The sequence below is a fragment of the Lampetra fluviatilis genome, chromosome 72, assembly GCF_964198595.1.
Source record: "Lampetra fluviatilis chromosome 72, kcLamFluv1.1, whole genome shotgun sequence".
In the NCBI taxonomy this organism is placed as follows: Eukaryota; Metazoa; Chordata; class Hyperoartia; order Petromyzontiformes; family Petromyzontidae; genus Lampetra; species Lampetra fluviatilis.
In genome coordinates this window covers 288,138-309,516 of record NC_136346.1, presented here as the reverse complement: position 1 = coordinate 309,516, position 21,379 = coordinate 288,138, and the positions used below count along the sequence as shown (strand labels likewise).

At 61.9% G+C, this 21,379-nt stretch overlaps 1 protein-coding gene across 1 annotated transcript; it reads right to left on the bottom strand.

Moving 5' to 3' along the window:
* Positions 1 to 940: 940 nt before the first annotated feature.
* LOC144953159 (synaptic vesicle glycoprotein 2B-like) lies at positions 941 to 21,230 on the bottom strand. Its single transcript, XM_078883719.1, has 11 exons — positions 21,084 to 21,230; positions 18,095 to 18,228; positions 16,259 to 16,348; positions 10,765 to 10,890; positions 9,883 to 9,971; positions 8,789 to 9,015; positions 8,585 to 8,672; positions 7,670 to 7,803; positions 6,188 to 6,250; positions 1,673 to 1,724; positions 941 to 1,136 (listed from the first exon to the last, which is right to left on the bottom strand). Exons 2-11 carry the CDS (start codon positions 18,212 to 18,214, stop codon positions 941 to 943), a joined length of 1,185 nt encoding a protein of 394 aa, XP_078739845.1. The 5' UTR covers positions 18,215 to 18,228; positions 21,084 to 21,230.
* Positions 21,231 to 21,379: the final 149 nt, after the last annotated feature.

Here is a 21,379-nt window from a genome sequence, read left to right as displayed (position 1 = left end):
CTCCCGCGTGTCTCTCCGTCTCTCTCTCTGTTGATCTCCCGGCGCTCCTTGTCTCCGCGTGTGTCTCTGTGTCCCCGCGTGTGTCTCCGCGTGTGTCTCCGTGTCTCCGCGTGTGTCTCCGCGTGTGTCTCCGTGTCTCCGCGTGTGTCTCTGTGTCTCCGCGTGTGTCCCGTGTCCCCGCGTGTGTCTCCGCGTGTGTCTCCGTGTCTCCGTGTCTCCGCGTGTGTCTCTGTGTCTCCGCGTGTGTCTCCGTGTCCCCGCGTGTGTCTCCGCGTGTGTCTCCGTGTCTCCGCGTGTGTCTCCGCGTGTGTCCCCGTGTCTCCGCGTGTGTCTCCGCGTGTGTCTCCGTGTCTCCGCGTGTGTCTCCGCGTGTGTCTCCGCGTGTGTCTCCGCGTGTGTCTCCGTGTCTCCGCGTGTGTCCCCGTGTCCCCGCGTGTCTCCGCGTGTGTCTCCGTGTGTGTCTCCGTGTCTCCGCGTGTGTCCCCGTGTGTGTCTCCGCGTGTGTCTCCGCATGTGTCTCCGCGTGTGTCTCTGTGTCTCCGCGTGTGTCTCCGCGTGTGTCCCCGTGTCCCCGCGTGTGTCTCCGCGTGTGTCTCCGCGTGTGTCTCCGAGTGTGTCTCCGCGTGTGTCCCCGCGTGTGTCTCCGCGTGTGTCTCCGCGTGTGTGTCCGCGTGTGTCTCCGCGTGTCTCCGCGTGTGTCTCCGCGTGTGTCTCCGCGTGTGTCTCCGCGTGTGTCTCCGCGTGTGTCTCCGCGTGTGTCTCCGCGTGTGTCTCCGCGTGTGTCTCCGCGTGTGTCTCCGCGTGTGTCTCCGCGTGTGTCTCTGCGTGTGTCTCTGTGTCTCCGCGTGTGTCTCTGTGTCCCCGCGTGTGTCTCCGCGTGTGTCCCCGTGTCTCCGCGTGTGTCCCCGTGTCTCCGCGTGTGTGTCTCCGCGTCTCTCTCTCAGTCGATCTCCCTGCGCTCCTTGCGGTCTCCCCGTCTCAGCGCCGCGACCGCCGCCCCGGCGAGTGGCGGCCCCAGCAGCAGCGAGAGCAACAGCCGCTCGGCGGCAGCGGCGCCGCTCAGCGGAGACGCCACCAGGGCGCCCAGCAGCTCGCCCAGGCGGCCGCACGCACACAGCAGGCCCAGCGCACACGCACTGGTACAGCAGCAGGGCACACGCAGGGAGAGACACTCGCTCGATCGTCCACTCGCTCGTCCGCTCACTCACCCACCCACTCGCCCGCCCACCCACCCACCCGCCCACCCACCCACCCATTCACCCACTTGCCCACCCACCCACCCATTCAACCACTCGCCCACCCACTCGCCCACCCACTCACCCACTCACCCACTCACCCACCCACCCACCCACTCACCCACCCACCCACTCACTCACCCACCCACCTACTCATCCACCCACCCACCCACTCACCCACCCACCCACTCACCCACTCACCCACCCACTCACCCACCCACCCACTCACCCACTCACTCACCCACTCACCCACCCACCCACCCACTCACCCACCCACCCACTCACTCACCCACCCACCTACTCATCCACCCACCCACCCACTCACCCACCCACCCACTCACCCACTCACCCACCCACTCACCCACCCACCCACTCACCCACTCACTCACCCACTCACCCACCCACCCGCTCACTCACCCACCCACCCACCCGCTCACCGTGTGCTAGTGGGGTAGGTCTCGCTGGAGAGGGTGAGGAGGGTGGCGCTGGCTGGCAGGGCGAGCGCCGTAGAGCAGCACAGCAGCAGCAGCGTGGAGCCCTCGCCCACCGCGCACACCGCCAGGGCAGGTAGTGCACTCAGCACCAGCAGCAGGAAGCCTGCAGCAGTAGTGTACCATTACTACTACTACACTACTACACCACCACTACTACACTACTACTACTACACCACTACTACTACACCACCACTACTACTACTACACCACCACTACTACACCACCACTACCACTACTACACCACCACCACCACTACCACTACTACACCACCACTACTACTACTACACCACCACTACTACACCACCACTACTACTACCACACCACCACCACACCACCACACCACCACCACACCACACAACCAGTGTGGTGAGGGTACCGTGGTGAGCGTGGTATGGTGAGTGTGGTGTGGTGAGGGTGGTGAGTGTGGTGTGGTGAGGGTGGTGAGTGTGGTGTGGTGAGGGTGGTGAGTGTGGTGTGGTGAGGGTGGTGAGTGTGGTGTGGTGAGGGTGGTGAGTGTGGTGTGGTGAGGGTGGTGAGTGTGGTGTGGTGAGGGTGGTGAGTGTGGTGTGGTGAGGGTGGTGAGTGTGGTGTGGTGAGGGTGGTGAGTGTGGTGTGGTGAGGGTGGTGAGTGTGGTGTGGTGAGGGTGGTGAGTGTGGTGTGGTGAGGGTGGTGAGTGTGGTGTGGTGAGGGTGGTGAGTGTGGTGTGGTGAGGGTGGTGAGTGTGGTGTGGTGAGGGTGGTGAGTGTGGTGTGGTGAGCGTGGTGAGTGTGGTGTGGTGAGCGTGGTGAGTGTGGTGTGGTGAGGGTGGTGAGTGTGGTGTGGTGAGGGTGGTGAGTGTGGTGTGGTGAGGGTGGTGAGTGTGGTGTGGTGAGGGTGGTGAGTGTGGTGTGGTGAGGGTGGTGAGTGTGGTGTGGTGAGGGTGGTTAGTGTGGTGTGGTGAGGGTGGTGAGTGTGGTGTGGTGAGGGTGGTGAGTGTGGTGTGGTGAGGGTGGTGAGTGTGGTCTGGTGAGGGTGGTGAGTGTGGTGTGGTGAGCGTGGTGAGTGTGGTGTGGTGAGGGTGGTGAGTGTGGTGTGGTGAGGGTGGTGAGTGTGGTGTGGTGAGGGTGGTGAGTGTGGTGTGGTGAGGGTGGTGAGTGTGGTGTGGTGAGGGTGGTGAGTGTGGTGTGGTGAGGGTGGTGAGTGTGGTGTGGTGAGCGTGGTGAGTGTGGTGAGGTGAGGGTGGTGAGTGTGGTGTGGTGAGGGTGGTGAGTGTGGTGTGGTGAGGGTGGTGAGTGTGGTGTGGTGAGGGTGGTGAGTGTGGTGTGGTGAGGGTGGTGAGTGTGGTGTGGTGAGGGTGGTGAGTGTGGTGTGGGGAGGGTGGTGAGTGTGGTGTGGTGAGGGTGGTGAGTGTGGTGTGGTGAGGGTGGTGAGTGTGGTGTGGTGAGGGTGGTGAGTGTGGTGTGGTGAGGGTGGTGAGTGTGGTGTGGTGAGGGTGGTGAGTGTGGTGAGCGTGGTGAGTGTGGTGTGGTGAGGGTGGTGAGTGTGGTGTGGTGAGGGTGGTGAGTGTGGTGAGTGTAGTGTGGTGAGCGTGGTGAGCGTAGTGTGGTGAGGGTGGTGAGCGTGGTGAGGGTGGTGAGTGTGGTGTGGTGAGCGTGGTGAGCGTGGTGAGCGTAGTGTGGTGAGTGTGGTGAGTCTAGTGTGGTGAGTGGTGAGCGTGGTGAGCGTGGTGTGGTGAGCGTGGTGAGTGTGGTGAGTCTAGTGTGGTGAGGGTGGTGAGGGTGGTGAGCGTGGTGTGGTGAGCATGGTGAGTGTGGTGAGTCTAGTGTGGTGAGTGTGGTGAGGGTGGTGAGCGTGGTGAGCGTGGTGAGTGTGGTGAGTGTGGTGAGTGTGGTGTGGTGAGCGTGGTGAGTGTGGTGAGCGTAGTGTGGTGAGTGTGGTGAGTCTAGTGTGGTGAGGGTGGTGTGGTGAGCGTGGTGAGGGTGGTGAGTGTGGTGTGGTGAGGGTGGTGAGTCTAGTGTGGTGAGCGTGGTGTGGTGAGCGTGGTGAGTGTGGTGAGCATAGTGTGGTGAGCGTGGTGTGGTGAGCGTGGTGAGCGTAGTGTGGTGAGTGTGGTGAGTGTGGTGTGGTGAGCGTGGTGAGCGTAGTGTGGTGAGTGTGGTGAGTCTAGTGTGGTGAGTGTGGTGAGGGTGGTGAGCGTGGTGAGCGTGGTGAGTGTGGTGAGTGTGGTGAGTGTGGTGTGGTGAGCGTGGTGAGTGTGGTGAGCGTAGTGTGGTGAGTGTGGTGAGTCTAGTGTGGTGAGGGTGGTGTGGTGAGCGTGGTGAGGGTGGTGAGTGTGGTGTGGTGAGGGTGGTGAGTCTAGTGTGGTGAGCGTGGTGTGGTGAGCGTGGTGAGTGTGGTGAGCATAGTGTGGTGAGCGTGGTGTGGTGAGCGTGGTGAGCGTAGTGTGGTGAGTGTGGTGAGTGTGGTGTGGTGAGCGTGGTGAGCGTAGTGTGGTGAGTGTGGTGAGTCTAGTGTGGTGAGTGTGGTGAGGGTGGTGAGTCTAGTGTGGTGAGTGTGGTGAGGGTGGTGAGCGTGGTGAGTGTGGTGAGTGTGGTGAGCGTAGTGTGGTGAGCGTGGTGAGCGTAGTGTGGTGAGCGTGGTGAGCGTAGTGTGGTGAGTGTGGTGAGGGTAGTGAGCGTGGCGAATCTAGGGTGGTGAGTGTGGTGAGTCTAGGGTGGTGAGTGTGGTGAGCGTGGCGAGTGTCGTGAGTCTAGTGTGGTGAGCGTGGTGAGCGTGGTGAGCGTGGTGAGGGTGGTGAGGGTGGTGAGCGTGGTGAGGGTGGTGAGGGTGGTGAGCGTGCTGAGCGTGGTGAGCGTGGTGAGGGTGGTGAGCGTGGTGAGGGTGGTGAGCGTGGTGAGCGTGGTGAGGGTGGTGAGGGTGGTGAGCGTGCTGAGCGTGGTGAGCGTGGTGAGGGTGGTGAGCGTGGTGAGGGTGGTGAGCGTGGTGAGGGTGGTGAGCGTGGTGAGGGTGGTGAGCGTGGTGAGGGTGGTGAGCGTGCTGAGCGTGGTGAGCGTGGTGAGCGTGGTGAGCGTGGTGAGGGTGGTGAGCGTGGTGAGCGTGGTGAGGGTGGTGAGCGTGGTGAGGGTGGTGAGCTTACCCAGTAGGCGAGGCAGGGTGCGGGTGAGCGTGGTGAGGGTGGTGAGCGTGGTGAGTGTGGTGAGCTTACCCAGTAGGCGAGGCAGGGTGCGGATGAGCGTGGTGAGGGTGGTGAGTGTGGTGAGTGTGGTGAGTGTGGTGTGGTGAGTGTGGTGAGGTGAGTGTGGTGAGCTTACCCAGTAGGCGAGGCAGGGTGCGGGTGAGCGTGGTGAGGGTGGTGAGGTGAGTGTGGTGAGCTTACCCAGTAGGCGAGGCAGGGTGCGGGTGAGCGTGGTGAGGGTGGTGAGCGTGGTGAGGGTGGTGAGCGTGGTGAGGGTGGTGAGCGTGGTGAGGGTGGTGAGCGTGGTGAGGGTGGTGAGTGTGGTGAGTGTGGTGAGCTTACCCAGTAGGCGAGGCAGGGTGCGGGTGAGCGTGGTGAGGGTGGTGAGCGTGGTGAGGGTGGTGTGGTGAGTGTGGTGAGGTGAGTGTGGTGAGTGTGGTGAGCTTACCCAGTAGGCGAGGCAGGGTGCGGGTGAGCGTGGTGAGGGTGGTGAGCGTGGTGAGCGTGGTGAGGGTGGTGAGTGTGGTGAGTGTAGTGTGGTGAGTGTGGTGAGTGTGGTGAGTGTGGTGAGTGTGGTGAGGGTGGTGAGCTTACCTAGTAGGCGAGGCAGGGTGCGGGTGAGCGTGGTGAGGGTGGTGAGCGTGGTGAGGGTGGTGAGCGTGGTGAGGGTGGTGAGCGTGGTGAGGGTGGTGAGCGTGGTGAGGGTGGTGTGGTGAGTGTGGTGAGGTGAGTGTGGTGAGTGTGGTGAGCTTACCCAGTAGGCGAGGCAGGGTGCGGGTGAGTGTGGTGAGGGTGGTGAGCGTGGTGAGCGTAGCTCCGGGCAGTGCAGCGAGCGAGGCGATGGCGCTGGTGAGGAACACCCACAATGCACTGGGGCCGCCGCAGTCCCTCACCCGTGTCTGCTCACCACGCAGCTCACCCTCCCTCTCCCTCTTCACCTCGTCCCCCTCACTCTCCTCACCCTCCTCCTCACCCCTCTCCCCCTCCCTCTCCCCCTCCTCACCCCGCTCCTCACCCCGCTCCTCACCCTTCTCTCTCTCCCGCTCCTCACCCCGCTCCTCACCTCTCTCCCCCTCCCTCTCCCTCTGCTCACCCCTCTGCTCACCCCTTTCCTCACCCCTCTCCCCCTCCCTCTCTCTCTCCCTCTCCTCACCTCTCTCCTCACCCCTCTCCCCCTCACCCCTCTCCTCACCCTCCTCACCCCTCTCCTCACTCTCCCCCTCACCCCTCTCCTCACCCTCCTCACCCCTCTCCTCACTCTCCCCCTCACCCCTCTCCTCACCCTCCTCACCCCTCTCCTCACCCCTGCGGGTGAGGAAGGTGGTGTTGATGAGGACGCTGTCTTGAAACGCCGATCTGGGGATATCTGTACGGAGAGAGACACGGGGGGGAGACACGGGGGGGAGACACGGGGGGGGGGAGACACGGGGGGGGGGAGACACGGGGGGGGGAGACACGGGGGGGGGGGGGGGGAGACACGGGGGGGGGGAGACACGGGGGGGAGACACGGGGGAAGAGACACGAGAGAAACACGGGGGGGGGGGAGACACGGGGGGAGAGACACGGGGGGAGAGACACGGGGGGAAAGACACGGGGGGGGGAGAGACACGGGGGGGGGGGGTGAGAGACACGAGAGAGACACGGGGGGGGAGACACGGGGGGGGGGACACTGGTGGAGAGACACGGGGGGGAGACACGGGGGGGGAGACACGGGGGGGGGGGGGGAAGACACGGACTCCATTCAAACTCGCAGTGGCACGGTCTCAGCTAGCTGATGAAAGTTGCAAACATCTAGACTTGCCGGCCTACGATCCATCCTGGGTTTAACCTGCAGGCTGGATTGTGTGAGGAGCTCACAGATCCTTGAAAGATCTGGTCAAAGTCCCATCGGTGAGCTCCTCCGGCAGGCAAGGCTGCGTTGGCTGGGTCATGTAGCCCGCATGCCCAGCCACCGCATGCCTAAACAGCTTTTGTTCGGCCGGATCGAGGGGGCTAAACGGGCGCGGCACGGGGTAGAGAAGAGATGGAGTGATGTGGTACAGGAGGACGTGGAGCTGAGTGGACTTGCCGATGACCGGTACCAGCGGTGTCAAGATCGGCCTCTGTGGAGGAGGCTCGTGAAGGACGCTACTGGGCAGTTGGAGGCAGTCGCCCTCCAACAACAACGGAGGGCGGAGGAGCGACGCTCACAACAACGAGCGGAGCGCCGGGTGGCTAAAGCACAGCAAGTTGGCACAGTAGGGGGCACAGGTGGTGCATCAGCCAGTCATCTCGGTCATCTCGGTCAGTCGACCCGTGGCACCTTCTGGGTCTGCCCCGTGACCTCCTGCCACTTCACGTGGTAGCCTCAAGGTGCACTTAGCCTGGCACAAGCGTCGTGGTGATGGCACTATAACTTAGTGGGGAATGGCGGGTATTGGATGTGGTTGTAGTGGTGTTGGTTGTGGTGGTTGTGGTGGTGGATGTGGTGGTGGTAGTTGTGGTGGTGGTTGTGGTGGTGTTGGATGTGGTGGTAGTTGTAGTGGTGGTGGTGGTGGTTGTGTTGGATGTGGTGGTGGTTGTGTTGGATGTGGTGGTGGTTGTGTTGGATGTGGTGGTAGTTGTGGTTGTGGTGGTGGTGGTGGTTGTGTTGGATGTGGTGGTAGTTGTGGTGGTGGATGTGGTGGTAGTTGTAGTGGTGGTGGTGGTGGTTGTGTTGGATGTGGTGGTAGTTGTAGTGGTGGTGGTGGTAGTTGTAGTGGTTGTGGTGGTAGTTGTGGTTGTGGTGGTGGTGGTGGTGGTTGACCCGTGTTGATGAAGAGGGTGTCCCTGAGGGTGCAGTTGTGGAAGACGAGGCGCGACGAGGAGACGTCGTCAAAGAGGCACGACTCAAACCACGAGTCCTCAAAGCGCACCGCGTACAGGTGGATACCCACGAACCTAGCAACCACATAGCAACCGCATAGCAACCGCATAGCAACCACACATAGCAACCACATAGCAACCACAGACAGCCGCATAGCAACCACATAGCAACCACACCGACAATCACATAGCAACCACATAGCAACCGCATAGCAACCACACATAGCAACCGCACATAGCAACCGCACATAGCAACCACATAGCAACCACAGACAGCCGCATAGCAACTACATAGCAACCACAGAAAACCACAGGCAGTCGCATAGCAACCACAGACAGCCGCATAGCAACCACAGACAGCCGCATAGCAACCATATAGCAACCACACATAGCAACCACATAGCAACCACATAGCAACCACACAGACAATCACATAGCAATCACATAGCAACCACACAGCAACTATTTGTGTCCCCGTGTCTCTCCCCGTGTCTCTCCCCGTGTCTCTCCCCGTGTCTCTCCCCGTGTCTCTCCCCGTGTCTCTCCCCGTGTCTCTCCCCGTGTCTCTCCCCGTGTCTCTCCCGGCTCCCCGTGCCTCTCCCCCGTGCCTCTCCCCGTGTCTCTCCCCGTGTCTCTCCCCGTGTCTCTCCTGTAGACACACGAGACGTGTCTCTGGTTGTGCAGCGAGAAGTTGAACAGGGGCTCCCACCACCGTCTCCCTGTGTGTCTCTCTGTGTGTCTCTCCGTGTGTCTCTCCGTGTGTCTCTCCCGTGTCTCTCCCCGTGTCTCTCCCCGTGTCTCTCCCCGTGTCTCTCCCCGTGTCTCTCCCCGTGTCTCTCCCCGTGTCTCTCTGTACCTGTCTCCCCTGTAGACACACGAGACGTGTCTCTGGTTGTGCAGCGAGAAGTTGAACAGGGCTCCCACCACCGTCTCCCTGTGTGTCTCTCTGTGTGTCTCTCCGTGTGTCTCTCCGTGTGTCTCTCCGTGTGTCTCTCCGTGTGTCTCTCCGTGTGTCTCTCCGTGTGTCTCTCCGTGCGTCTCTCCGTGCGTCTCTCCGTGCGTCTCTCCGTGTGTCTCTCCCCGTGTCTCTCCCCGTGTCTCTCCCCGTGTCTCTCCCCGTGTCTCTCTGTACCTGTCTCCCCTGTAGACACACGAGACGTGTCTCTGGTTGTGCAGCGAGAAGTTGAACAGGGCTCCACCACCGTCTCGCCGCGGAACTCGCGGACGCGGCCCTCGTGCAGCGTCCACTCGAGCTGGGCAGGTGCCCAGCAGCACAGACCACACAGGCTGCACACGCAGAGACACACAGAGACACACGCAGAGACACAGAGACACACAGAGACACACAGACACACGCAGAGACACACACAGAGAGAGAGACACACAGAGACAAACACGGAGACACAGAGACACCCACACACACAGAGACACACACAGAGACACACGCAGAGAGAGAGACACACAGAGACACACAGAGACACACAGACACACGCAGAGACACACAGACACACGCAGAGACACACAGACACACGCAGAGACACACAGAGACACTCAGAGACACACGCAGAGACACAGAGACACACGCAGAGACACACGCAGAGACACAGAGACACACGCAGAGACACAGAGACACACGCAGAGACACACACAGAGAGAGAGACACACAGAGACACACACGGAGACACAGAGACACTCACACACACAGAGACACACACAGAGACACACACACACAGACACACACACACAGACACACACACACACACTCAGAGAGAGAGACACGCAGAGACACACACACAGAGACACACACACACAGAGACACACACAGAGACACACACACAGAGACACACACACAAATATAACAAAGATCCCCCGTATAGCCTTAACATACTTTAGGGGCAAGTGCTGTTAGCGAGCACCTATGAAGGCCGGCACGGCACACGAGGGGGTGGGTGGCCAGCACCACGCCCGACCGCCTTTGTCTCCCCAGTGCTAGCGATGTTTACTGCACACCGCACCAGGTACTCATTTGAGGCCGAGTCGACCTAGGGAGTCCCAGGACGGGTACGGATCGCGCGGCGCGCTAACCGCTGCACCACCGCTCCACACCCACCCAACCCAGCCGCTCACGATGGGGATTTGGAAGCCCATCATCACCTGAATGAGAGGTTAAACCACATCGGTAGCAGCCACAGGGTGGAGGCCTTGAGCTCCGGAGAGAAGAGGACTGGGAGACTCCGGAAAGCCTGGAAACAGGGTCATAGGTCATAGGTCATAGGGTCATAGGGTCACCGATATGAATCATAGTGCACTGATTGTGAGTCTGTGGGTCTCTGATGAGTTTGTGGGTCTCTGTGATGAGTCTGTGGGTCTCTGTGTGAGTCTGTGGGTCTCTGTGTGAGTCTGTGGGTCTCTGTGTGAGTCTGTGGGTCTCTGTGTGAGTCTGTGGGTCTCTGTGTGAGTCTGTGGGTCTCTGTGTGAGTCTGTGCGTCTCTGTGTGAGTCTGTGCGTCTCTGTGTGAGTCTGTGCGTCTCTGTGTGAGTCTGTGCGTCTCTGTGTGAGTCTGTGCGTCTCTGTGTGAGTCTGTGCGTCTCTGTGTGAGTCTGTGGGTCTCTGTGATGAGTCTGTGGGTCTCTGTGTGAGTCTGTGAGTCTCTGTGCGAGTCTGTGGGTCTCTGTGCGAGTCTGTGGGTCTCTGTGTGAGTCTCTGGGTCTGTGTGAATCTGTGGGTCTCTGTGTGAGTCTGTGTGAGTGAGTCTGTGTGAGTCTGTGGGAGTCTCTGTGCGAGTCTCTGTGTGAGTCTCTGTGTGCGTCTCTGTGTGAGTCTCTGTGTGAGTCTCTGTGTGAGTCTCTGTGTGAGTCTGTGGGTCTCTGTGGGTCTCTGTGGGTTTCTGTGGGTCTCTGTTTGAGTCTCTGTGGGTCTCTGTGGGTCTCTGTGGGTCTCTGTGGGTCTCTGTGTGAGTCTGTGGGTCTCTGTGGGTCTCTGTGTGAGTCTGTGTGAGTCTCTGTGTGAGTCTCTGTGAGTGAGTCCGAGACTCGCCTGCGAGACGTGAGCTAGGGATCGCACTCTGAGTCTCTGTAACCAAGTCCCAGTCTCCGACTTCAGCTCGTTGAGGTCGCCCTGGGGGACCGGCAGAGTCACTCCCAGCTGGGACAAGTCTGTCACCTGCACACGCACAGAGACAAGGGGACACGTGTATGTGTAATGTTCTTGGAGGGACACCGAGCCTTTGTAGAGGCAACACGCTTTATTTCACCAAACAGTTTACACTAATCTTCTTGGTTCTTTCGGTGAAGTCACGTAGAATGGAAATAATAAAAATGAAAACATTATAAAATACAATTCTCACGACGTTTCGGCCCACAACGCAAGCAGCCGTCCTCAGGTGAAGAACACGCTGCAAAGCTTGGTGGTGTCCATTCAGACGCTGTCTTTCTGATTGAGACGCTGTCTTTCCGACAGACCTGTTCTTCACCTGAGGTCTGTCGGAAAGACAGCTTGTGCCAGGCTAGGTGCACGTTACGACAGCTGTCTTTCCGACAGACCTCAGGTGAAGAACAGGTCTGTCGGAAAGACAGCGTCTCATTCAGACGCTGTCTTTCCGACAGACCTGTTCTTCACCTGAGGACGGCTGCTTGCGTTGTGGCCGAAACGTCGTGAGAATTGTATCTTACTATGTTTTATTATTATTTTATTATTTCCATTCTACGTGACGACTTTACCGAAAGAACCAAGAAGATGAATCCCTGCAGTCACGAAAGCTTTACATCGGAAGTTACACTAATCCCCAACACAAAGAGGTAATGGCCCCTTTCGCCCACAACCTGGGCAGGTACAGCCTCTGGGCCATCGTACCTACAACTCTGTCTACTCCCGCCTTCTGGCTGGCTACACCTAGGGGAGGTTGACCCACCGCTGGGTCCTTGACCACTGGCCCGTCCAGACCCGGCCTCCCTCACAAGGGCATCAGGCCGAGGGAACCTCAGGCTCCTAGCCTCTCGACCACCAGCACCGGCACTGAGCCCCGGCCCTCAGAAGGACGTCGTTGGCTTGGGGTCCAGGGTCTTCTTTTTCTTCTTCCGGCGGCTTCTGGCTTCGGCTTGAGGCGGACTGACTCGCGCTCTCAGGGACCCGCCTTATATACTCCCTCCCTGAGGGGCGGGGCTCTGGGGGATCGTAGCTCCCCCAGAGCCCCTCCCCTCAGAGGGGTTCCAACCGCCGTTGGCCCGACCGGTTCAGACCGGTTTCTTGCTCCTGAGGGGCGGGGCTCTGGGGGATTGTAGCTCCCCCAGCCCCCCCCCCCTCAGAGGGGTTCCAACTGCCGTTGGCCCGACCGGTTCGGACCGGTTTCTACCCCTCCCCCTGGTTGTGGCGCGTGTGTGTCAATCATGACCAGCACAGATGCACCTAGCCTGGCACCTAGCCTGGCACCTAGCCTGGCACCTAGCCTGGCACCTAGCCTGGCACCTAGCCTGGCACCTAGCCTGGCACCTAGCCTGGCACCTAGCCTGGCACTTGTCATCGGCAAGTCCACTCAGCTCCACGTCCTCCTCCTGTACCACATCACTGCATCTCTTCTCTAGCCCGTGCCACTCACCCACCCACTCACCTCACCCGTCCCCACTCACCCCTCCCCCACTCACCCCCCCCACTCACCCCCCCCCACTCACCCCCCCCACTCACCCCCCCCCACTCACCCCCCCCACTCACCCCCCCACTCACCCCCCCACTCACCCCCCCACTCACCCCCCCACTCACCCCCCCAACTCACCCCCCCCACTCACCCCCCCCCCACTCACCCCCCCCACTCACCCCCCCCCACTCACCCTCCCCCCACTCACCCCCCCCCACTCACCCCCCCCACTCACCCCCCCCACTCACCCCCCCACTCACCCTCCCCCACTCACCCCCCCCACTCACCCCCCCCACTCACCCCCCCCACTCACCCCTCCCCCCACTCACCCCCCCCCCCCCACTCACCCCCCCCCACTCACCCCCCCCCCACTCACCCCCCCCACTCACCCCTCCCCCACTCACCCCTCCCCCCACTCACCCCCCCCACTCACCCCTCCCCCCACTCACCCCCCCCACTCACCCCCCCCCACTCACCCCCCCCACTCACCCCTCCCCCACTCACCCCCTCCCCCCACCCCTCCCCTCCCCCACTCACCCCCCCACTCACCCCCCCCCACTCACCCCCCCACTCACCCCCCCCCACTCACCCCCCCCACTCACCCCCCCCCACTCACCCCTCCCCCACTCACCCCTCCCCCCACTCACCCCCCCCCACCCCCCCCCCACTCACCCCCCCCACTCACCCCTCCCCCACTCACCCCCCCCCACTCACCCCCCCCACTCACCCCCCCCCCACTCACCCCCCCCCCACTCACCCCTCCCCCACTGCACCCCTCCCCCCACTCACCCCCCCCCCACTCACCCCTCCCCCCACTCACCACCCCCCCACTCACCCCCCCCCACTCACCCCCCCCACTCACCCCTCCCCCCACTCACCCCCCCCCCACTCACCCCTCCCCCCACTCACCCCCCCCCCACTCACCCCTCCCCACTCACCCCCCCCCCACTCACCCCCCCCCACTCACCCCCCCCACTCACCCCTCCCACTCACCCCTCCCCACTCACCCCCCCACTCACCCCCCCCCCACTCACCCCCCCCCCACTCACCCCCCCCCACTCACCCCCCCCACTCACCCCCCCCCCCACTCACCCCCCCCCCCCACTCACCCCCCCCCCCCACTCACCCCCCCCACTCACCCCCCCCACTCACCCACCCCACTCACCCCCCCCACTCACCCCCCCCACTCACCCCCCCCCCCACTCACCCCCCACTCACCCCCCCCCCCACTCACCCCCCCCACTCACCCCCCCCACTCACCCCCCCCACTCACCCCCCCCACTCACCCCCCCCCACTCACCCCCCCCACTCACCCCCCCCACTCACCCCCCCCACTCACCCCCCCCCCCCACACTCACCCCCCCCCACTCACCCCCCCCCACTCACCCCCCCCCCACTCACCCCCCCCACTCACCCACCCCACTCACCCCCCCCCACTCACCCCCCCCCCCACTCACCCCCCCCACTCACCCCCCCCACTCACCCCCCCCCACTCACCCCCCCCACTCACCCCCCCATCACCCCCCCCACTCACCCCCCCCACTCACCCCCCCCACTCACCCCCCCCCCACTCACCCCCCCCACTCACCCCCCCCCACTCACCCCCCCCACTCACCCCCCCCCCCCACTCACCCCCCCCCACTCACCCCTCCCCCACTCACCCCTCCCCCCACTCACCCCCCCCCACTCACCCCTCCCCCCACTCACCCCCCCCCACTCACACCCCCCCACTCACCCCCCCCCCCACTCACCCCCACCACTCACCCACCCCACTCACCCCCCCCCCACTCACCCCCCCCACTCACCCCCCCCCCCCCACTCACCCCCCCCACTCACCCCCCCCACTCACCCCCCCCCACTCACCCCCCCCACTCACCCCCCCCACTCACCCCCCCACTCACCCCCCCCACTCACCCCCCCCCACTCACCCCCCCCACTCACCCCCCCCACTCACCCCCCCCACTCACCCCCCCCCACTCACCCCCCCCACTCACCCCCCCCCCACTCACCCCCCCCACTCACCCCCCCCCCCACTCACCCCCCCCCCACTCACCCCTCCCCCACTCACCCCTCCCCCCACTCACCCCCCCCACTCACCCCTCCCCCCACTCACCCCCCCCACTCACCCCTCCCCCCACTCACCCCCCCCCCACTCACCCCTCCCCCCACTCACCCCCCCCACTCACCCCCCCCACTCACCCCTCCCCCCACTCACCCCCCCCCCACTCACCCCTCCCCCCACTCACCCCCCCCACTCACCCCCCCCCACTCACCCCTCCCCACTCACCCCCCCCACTCACCCCCCCCCCACTCACCCCCCCCCCACTCACCCCCCCCCACTCACCCCCCCCCACTCACCCCCCCCCACTCACCCCCCCCACTCACCCCCCCACTCACCCCCCCCCCCACTCACCCCTCCCCCACTCACCCCCCCCACTCACCCCCCCCCACTCACCCCTCCCCCCACTCACCCCCCCCCCACTCACCCCTCCCCCCACTCACCCCCCCCACTCACCCCCCCCCACTCACCCCCCCCACTCACCCCCCCACTCACCCACCCCACTCACCCCCCCCCCACTCACCCCCCCCCACTCACCCCCCCCACTCACCCCCCCCCCCACTCACCCCCCCCACTCACCCCCCCCACTCACCCCCCCCCACTCACCCCCCCACTCACCCACCCCCCCCACTCCCCCCCCACTCACCCCCCCCACTCACCCCCCCCACTCACCCCCCCCACTCACCCCCCCCCCACTCACCCCCCCCCACTCACCCCCCCCCACTCACCCCCCCCACTCACCCCCCCCCCACCCACCCCCCCCACTCACCCACCCCACTCACCCCCCCCCCACTCACCCCCCCCACTCACCCCCCCCCCCCGCTCACCCCCCCCACTCACCCCCCCCACTCACCCCCCCCCCACTCACCCCCCCCACTCACCCACCCCCCCCACTCACCCACCCCCCCCACTCACCCCCCCCCACTCACCCCCCCCCACTCACCCCCCCCACTCACCCCCCCCCCCCACTCACCCCCCCCACTCACCCCCCCCACTCACCCCCCCCCCACTCACCCCCCCACTCACCCCCCCCACTCACCCCCCCCACTCACCCCCCTCCCACTCACCCCCCCCACTCACCCCCCCCCACTCACCCCCCCCACTCACCCCCCCCCCCACTCACCCCCCCCCACTCACCCCCCCCACTCACCCCCCCACTCACCCCCCCCACTCACCCCCCCACTCACCCCCCCCCACTCACCCCCCCCACTCACCCCCCCCCCCACTCACCCCCCCCCACTCACCCTCCCCACTCACCCCCCCCACTCACCCCCCCCCACTCACCCCCCCCCCCACTCACCCCCCCCCACTCACCCCCCCCCACTCACCCCCCCCACTCACCCCCCCCACTCACCCCCCCCACTCACCCCCCCCACTCACCCCCCCCACTCACCCCCCCCACTCACCCCCCCCCCCACTCACCCCCCCCCCCCACTCACCCCCCCCACTCACCCCCCCCACTCACCCCCCCCCACTCACCCCCCCCACTCACCCCCCCCACTCACCCCCCCCCACTCACCCCCCCCACTCACCCCCCCCACTCACCCCCCCCCCACTCACCCCCCCGACTCACCCCGGCCCACTCACCCCCCCCCACTCACCCCCCCCACTCACCCCCCCCACTCACCCCCCCCACTCACCCCCCCCCACTCACCCCCCCCCCCCACTCACCCCCCCCCACTCACCCCCCCCACTCACCCCCCCCCCACTCACCCCCCCCACTCACCCCCCCCCACTCACCCCCCCCCACTCACCCACCCCCCCCCACTCACCCCCCCCCACTCACCCCCCCCCACTCACCCCCCCCACTCACCCCCCCCACTTCACCCCCCCCCACTCACCGGGTAGACCTCCTCTGGGTGGCCCCTCCCCTTGGCGTTGGTGTCGTGGATTTGCTTCAGCGCCATCCACGCAGCCTCGTGTCTCCCGGACTGCAGACACAACAACAACCACAACAACCACCACCACTATCACCACAACCACCACAACCACCACAACAACAACCACCACAACCACCATCACTATCACCACAACCACCACAACCACCACCACTATCACCACAACCACCACCACAACAACCACAACAACAACCACCACAACCACCACCACTATCACCACAACCACCACAACCACCACAACCACCACCACAACCACCACCACAACCACCACCACAACAACCACAACAACCACTATCACCACCACAACCACCACCACAACCACCACCATCACCACCACTCTACACCACCACCACTATCACCACAACCACCACAACCACCACCACAACAACCACAACAACCACCACCACTATCACCACAACCACCACCACAACAACCACAACAACAACCACCACAACCACCACCACTATCACCACAACCACCACAACCACCACCACTATCACCACAACCACCACCACAACAACCACAACAACCACCACCACTATCACCACCACAACCACCACCACAACCACCACCATCACCACCACTCTACACCACCACCACTATCACCACAACCACCACCACTATCACCACAACCACCACAACCACCACCACAACAACCACCACCACAACCACCACCACTATCACCACCACAACCACCACCACCACAACCACCACCACTATCACCACCACAACCACCACCACTATCACCACCACAACCACCACCACCACAACCACCACCACTATCACCACCACAACCACCACCACTATCACCACCACAACCACCACCACCACAACCACCACTATCACCACCACAACCACCACCACTATCACTCTACACCACCACAACCATCACTCCACGCAGCCTCGTGTCTCCCACACTGCAGACACACAATAACCACCACCACTATCACCACAACCACCACCACAACCACCACAACCACTATCACCACCACTATCACTAATATAAACCACCACAACCACCACCACCACAACCACCACCACTATCACTCTACACCACCACTCTAGACCACCACCACTACTACTTTAGACAGTGGGCCCACCTGTAGAAGGTAGAGTGGGCTCTTTAGACCACCACTTTAGACAGTGGGCCCACCTGTAGAAGGCAGAGTGGGCTCTCTACACTACTACTTTAGACAGTGGGCCCACCTGTAGAAGGTAGAGTGGGCTCTCTACACCACCACTACTCTAGACTACCACTCTAGACCACCACCACTACTCTAGACTACTACTTTAGACAGTGGGCCCACCTGTAGAAGGCAGAGTGGGCTCTTTAGACCACCACTTTAGACAGTGGGCCCACCTGTAGAAGGCAGAGTGGGCTCTCTAGACTACTACTTTAGACAGTGGGCCCACCTGTAGAAGGTAGAGTGGGCTCTCTACACCACCACTACTCTAGACTACCACTCTAGACCACCACCACTACTCTACACTACTACTTTAGACAGTGGGCCCACCTGTAGAAGGTAGAGTGGGCTCTCTACACTACTACTTTAGACAGTGGGCCCACCTGTAGAAGGCAGAGTGGGCTCTCTACACTACTACTTTAGACAGTGGGCCCACCTGTAGAAGGCAGAGTGGGCTCTTTAGACCACCACTTTAGACAGTGGGCCCACCTGTAGAAGGCAGAGTGGGCTCTCTACACTGCTACTTTAGACAGTGGGCCCACCTGTAGAAGGTAGAGTGGGCTCTCTACACTGCTACTTTAGACAGTGGGCCCACCTGTAGAAGGTAGAGTGGGCTCTCGGTGGTGAGGAGGCTGAGGGTGGCGATGGCCGCCGCTCCGGGCAGCAGAGAGACCCCCACGAAGACTCGCCACGCAGATTGTCCACCCCACCTCATGTCCTCACTCCAGCCTGGTGAGAGTGTGGGTGAGTGTGGCGAGTGTGGGTGAGTGTGTGGGTGAGTGTGTGGGTGAGTGTGTGGGTGAGTGTGTGGGTGAGTGTGTGGGTGAGTGTGTGGGTGAGTGTGTGGGTGAGTGAGTAGGTGAGTGTGCAGGTGAGTGTGTAGGTGAGTGTACAGGTGAGTGAGGAGGTGCCCCTCACCGTAGGTGTGCAGCGTGGCGGTGAGTGTGTAGGTGAGTAGGTGAGTGTGTGTACAGGTGAGTAGGTGAGTGTGTGTACAGGTGAGTATGTGAGTGTGTGTACAGGTGAGTATGTGAGTGTGTGTACAGGTGAGTATGTGAGTGTGTGTACAGGTGAGTATGTGAGTGTGTGTACAGGTGAGTATGTGAGTGTGTGTACAGGTGAGTATGTGAGTGTGTGTACAAGTGAATGTGTACAGGCGAGTATGTGTCCCAGGTGCTCCTCACCGTAGGTGTGCAGCGTGGCGGTGAGTGTGTAGGTGAGTAGGTGAGTGTGTGTACAGGTGAGTATGTGAGTGTGTGTACAGGTGAGTGTGTAGAGGTGAGTGTGTAGAGGTGAGTGTGTACAGGTGAGTGTGTGAGAGTGTGTACAGGTGAGTGTGTAGAGGTGAGTGTGTACAGGTGAGTGTGTGAGAGTGTGTACAGGTGAGTGTGTAGAGGTGAGTGTGTACAGGTGAGTATGTGAGTGTGTGTACAGGTGAGTGTGTACAGGTGAGTGTGTAGAGGTGAGTGTGTACAGGTGAGTGTGAGAGTGTGTACAGGTGAGTGTGTAGAGGTGAGTGTGTACAGGTGAGTGTGTAGAGGTGAGTGTGTACAGGTGAGTGTGTGAGAGTGTGTACAGGTGAGTGTGTAGAGGTGAGTGTGTACAGGTGAGTATGTGAGTGTGTGTACAGGTGAGTGTGTACAGGTGAGTGTGTAGAGGTGAGTGTGTACAGGTGAGTGTGTGAGAGTGTGTACAGGTGAGTGTGTACAGGTGAGTGTGTAGAGGTGAGTGTGTACAGGTTAGTGTGTACAGGTGAGTGTGTACAGGTGAGTGTGAGTGTGTACAGGTGAGTGTGTAGAGGTGAGTGTGTACAGGTGAGTGTGTACAGGTGAGTGTGTGAGGGTGTGTACAGGTGAGTGTGTAGAGGTGAGTGTGTAGAGGTGAGTGTGTACAGGTGAGTGTGAGAGTGTGTACAGGTGAGTGTGTAGAGGTGAGTGTGTACAGGTGAGTAGGTGAGTGTGTGTACAGGTGAGTAGGTGAGTGTGTGTACAGGTGAGTAGGTGAGTGTGTGTACAAGTGAATGTGTACAGGTGAGTGTGTACAGGTGAGTATGTGTCCCAGGTGCTCCTCACCGTAGGTGTGCAGCGTGGCGGTGAGTGTGTGGGTGTGTAGGTGGTGAGTGTGTAGGTGGTCAGTGTGTAGGTGGTGAGTGTGTAGGTGAGTAGGTGAGTGTGTAGGTGAGTGTGTAGGTGAGTAGGTGAGTAGGTGAGTGTGTAGGTGGTGAGTGTGTAGGTGGTCAGTGTGTAGGTGGTCAGTGTGTAGGTGGTGAGTGTGTAGGTGAGTAGGTGAGTGTGTAGGTGAGTGTGTAGGTGAGTAGGTGAGTAGGTGAGTGTGTAGGTGGTGAGTGTGTAGGTGGTCAGTGTGTAGGTGGTCAGTGTGTAGGTGGTGAGTGTGTAGGTGAGTAGGTGAGTGTGTAGGTGAGTGTGTAGGTGAGTAGGTAAGTAGGTGAGTGTACAGGTGAGTGTGGGTGAGTGTGTAGGTGAGTGTGTAGGTGGTGAGTGTGTAGGTGAGTGTGTAGGTGGTGAGTGTGTAGGTGAGTGTGTAGGTGAGTGTGTAGGTGAGTGTGTAGGTGAGTGTGTATGTGAGTAGGTGAGTGTGTAGGTGGTGAGTGTGTAGGTGAGTGTGTAGGTGGTGAGTGTGTAGGTGAGTGTGTAGGTGGTGAGTGTGTAGGTGAGTAGGTGAGTAGGTGAGTGTGTAGGTGAGTAGGTGAGTGTACAGGTGAGTGTACAGGTGTGTGTACAGGTGAGTGTGTAGGTGAGTAGGTGAGTGTGTGTAGAGGTGAGGATGTGCCCCTCACCGTAGGTGTGCAGGGTGGCGGTCAGTGTGTGGGTGAGTGTGTGGGTGAGTGTGTGGGTGAGTGTGTGGGTGAGTGTGTGGGTGAGTGTGTGGGTGAGTGAGTGTGTTGGTGAGTGTGTTGGTGAGTGTGTTGGTGAGTGTGTGGGTGAGTGTGTAGGTGAGTGTGTGAGTGAGTGGTGAGTGTGTGGGTGAGTGTAGAGGTGAGGATGTGCGCCTCACCGTAGGTGTGCAGGGTGTGGGTGAGTGTGTATACAGGTGAGTAGGTGAGTGTGTAGCTGAGTGAGTAGGTGAGTGTACAGGTGAGTGTGTGGGTGAGTGTGTGGGTGTGTGTACAGGTGAGTGTGTAGCTGAGTGAGTAGGTGAGTGTACAGGTGAGTGTACAGGTGAGTGTAGGTGAGTGTGTACAGGTGAGTGTGTAGAGGTGAGTGTGTAGAGGTGAGGATGTGCGCCTCACCGTAGGTGTGCAGGGTGTGGGTGAGTGTGTATACAGGTGAGTAGGTGAGTGTGTAGCTGAGTGAGTAGGTGAGTGTGTGGGTGTGTGTACAGGTGAGTGTGTACAGGTGAGTGTGTACAGGTGAGTGTGTACAGGTGAGTGTGTAGAGGTGAGGATGTGCGCCTCACCGTAGGTGTGCAGGGTGTGGGTGAGTGTGTATACAGGTGAGTAGGTGAGTGTGTAGCTGAGTGAGTAGGTGAGTGTGTGGGTGTGTGTACAGGTGAGTGTGTACAGGTGAGTGTGTACAGGTGAGTGTGTACAGGTGAGTGTGTAGAGGTGAGGATGTGCGCCTCACCGTAGGTGTGCAGCGTGGCGGTGCCGAGGGCTCCGGCGAGCGCCGTGCCGAGTCCCCAGGCGAGACAGAGCCACGAGACGTGTCTCAGTCGCCTCGTGGCGCCCAGAGACTCCACGTGCAGACACACGGAGACAGGCAGCACCCCGCCCATACTGAGACACACAGAGACACACAGAGACACACAGAGACACAGTGAGACACAGAGACACAGTGAGACACACAGAGACACACAGAGACACAGTGAGACACAGTGAGACACACAGAGACACACAGAGACACACGGAGACAGGCAGCAC

Coding starts and splice junctions, on each gene's coding strand:
- LOC144953159 (XM_078883719.1), bottom strand. CDS start 18,214: ATGAGGTGGGGTGGACAATCTGCGTGGCGAGTCTTCGTGGGGGTCTCT. Junction 16,349..18,094: donor GCCCACTCTACCTTCTACAG/GTGGGCCCACTG, acceptor TTGTGTCTGCAG/TCCGGGAGACACGAGGCTGC. Junction 6,251..7,669: donor CACCCTCTTCATCAACACGG/GTCAACCACCAC, acceptor CTCTCCGTACAG/ATATCCCCAGATCGGCGTTT.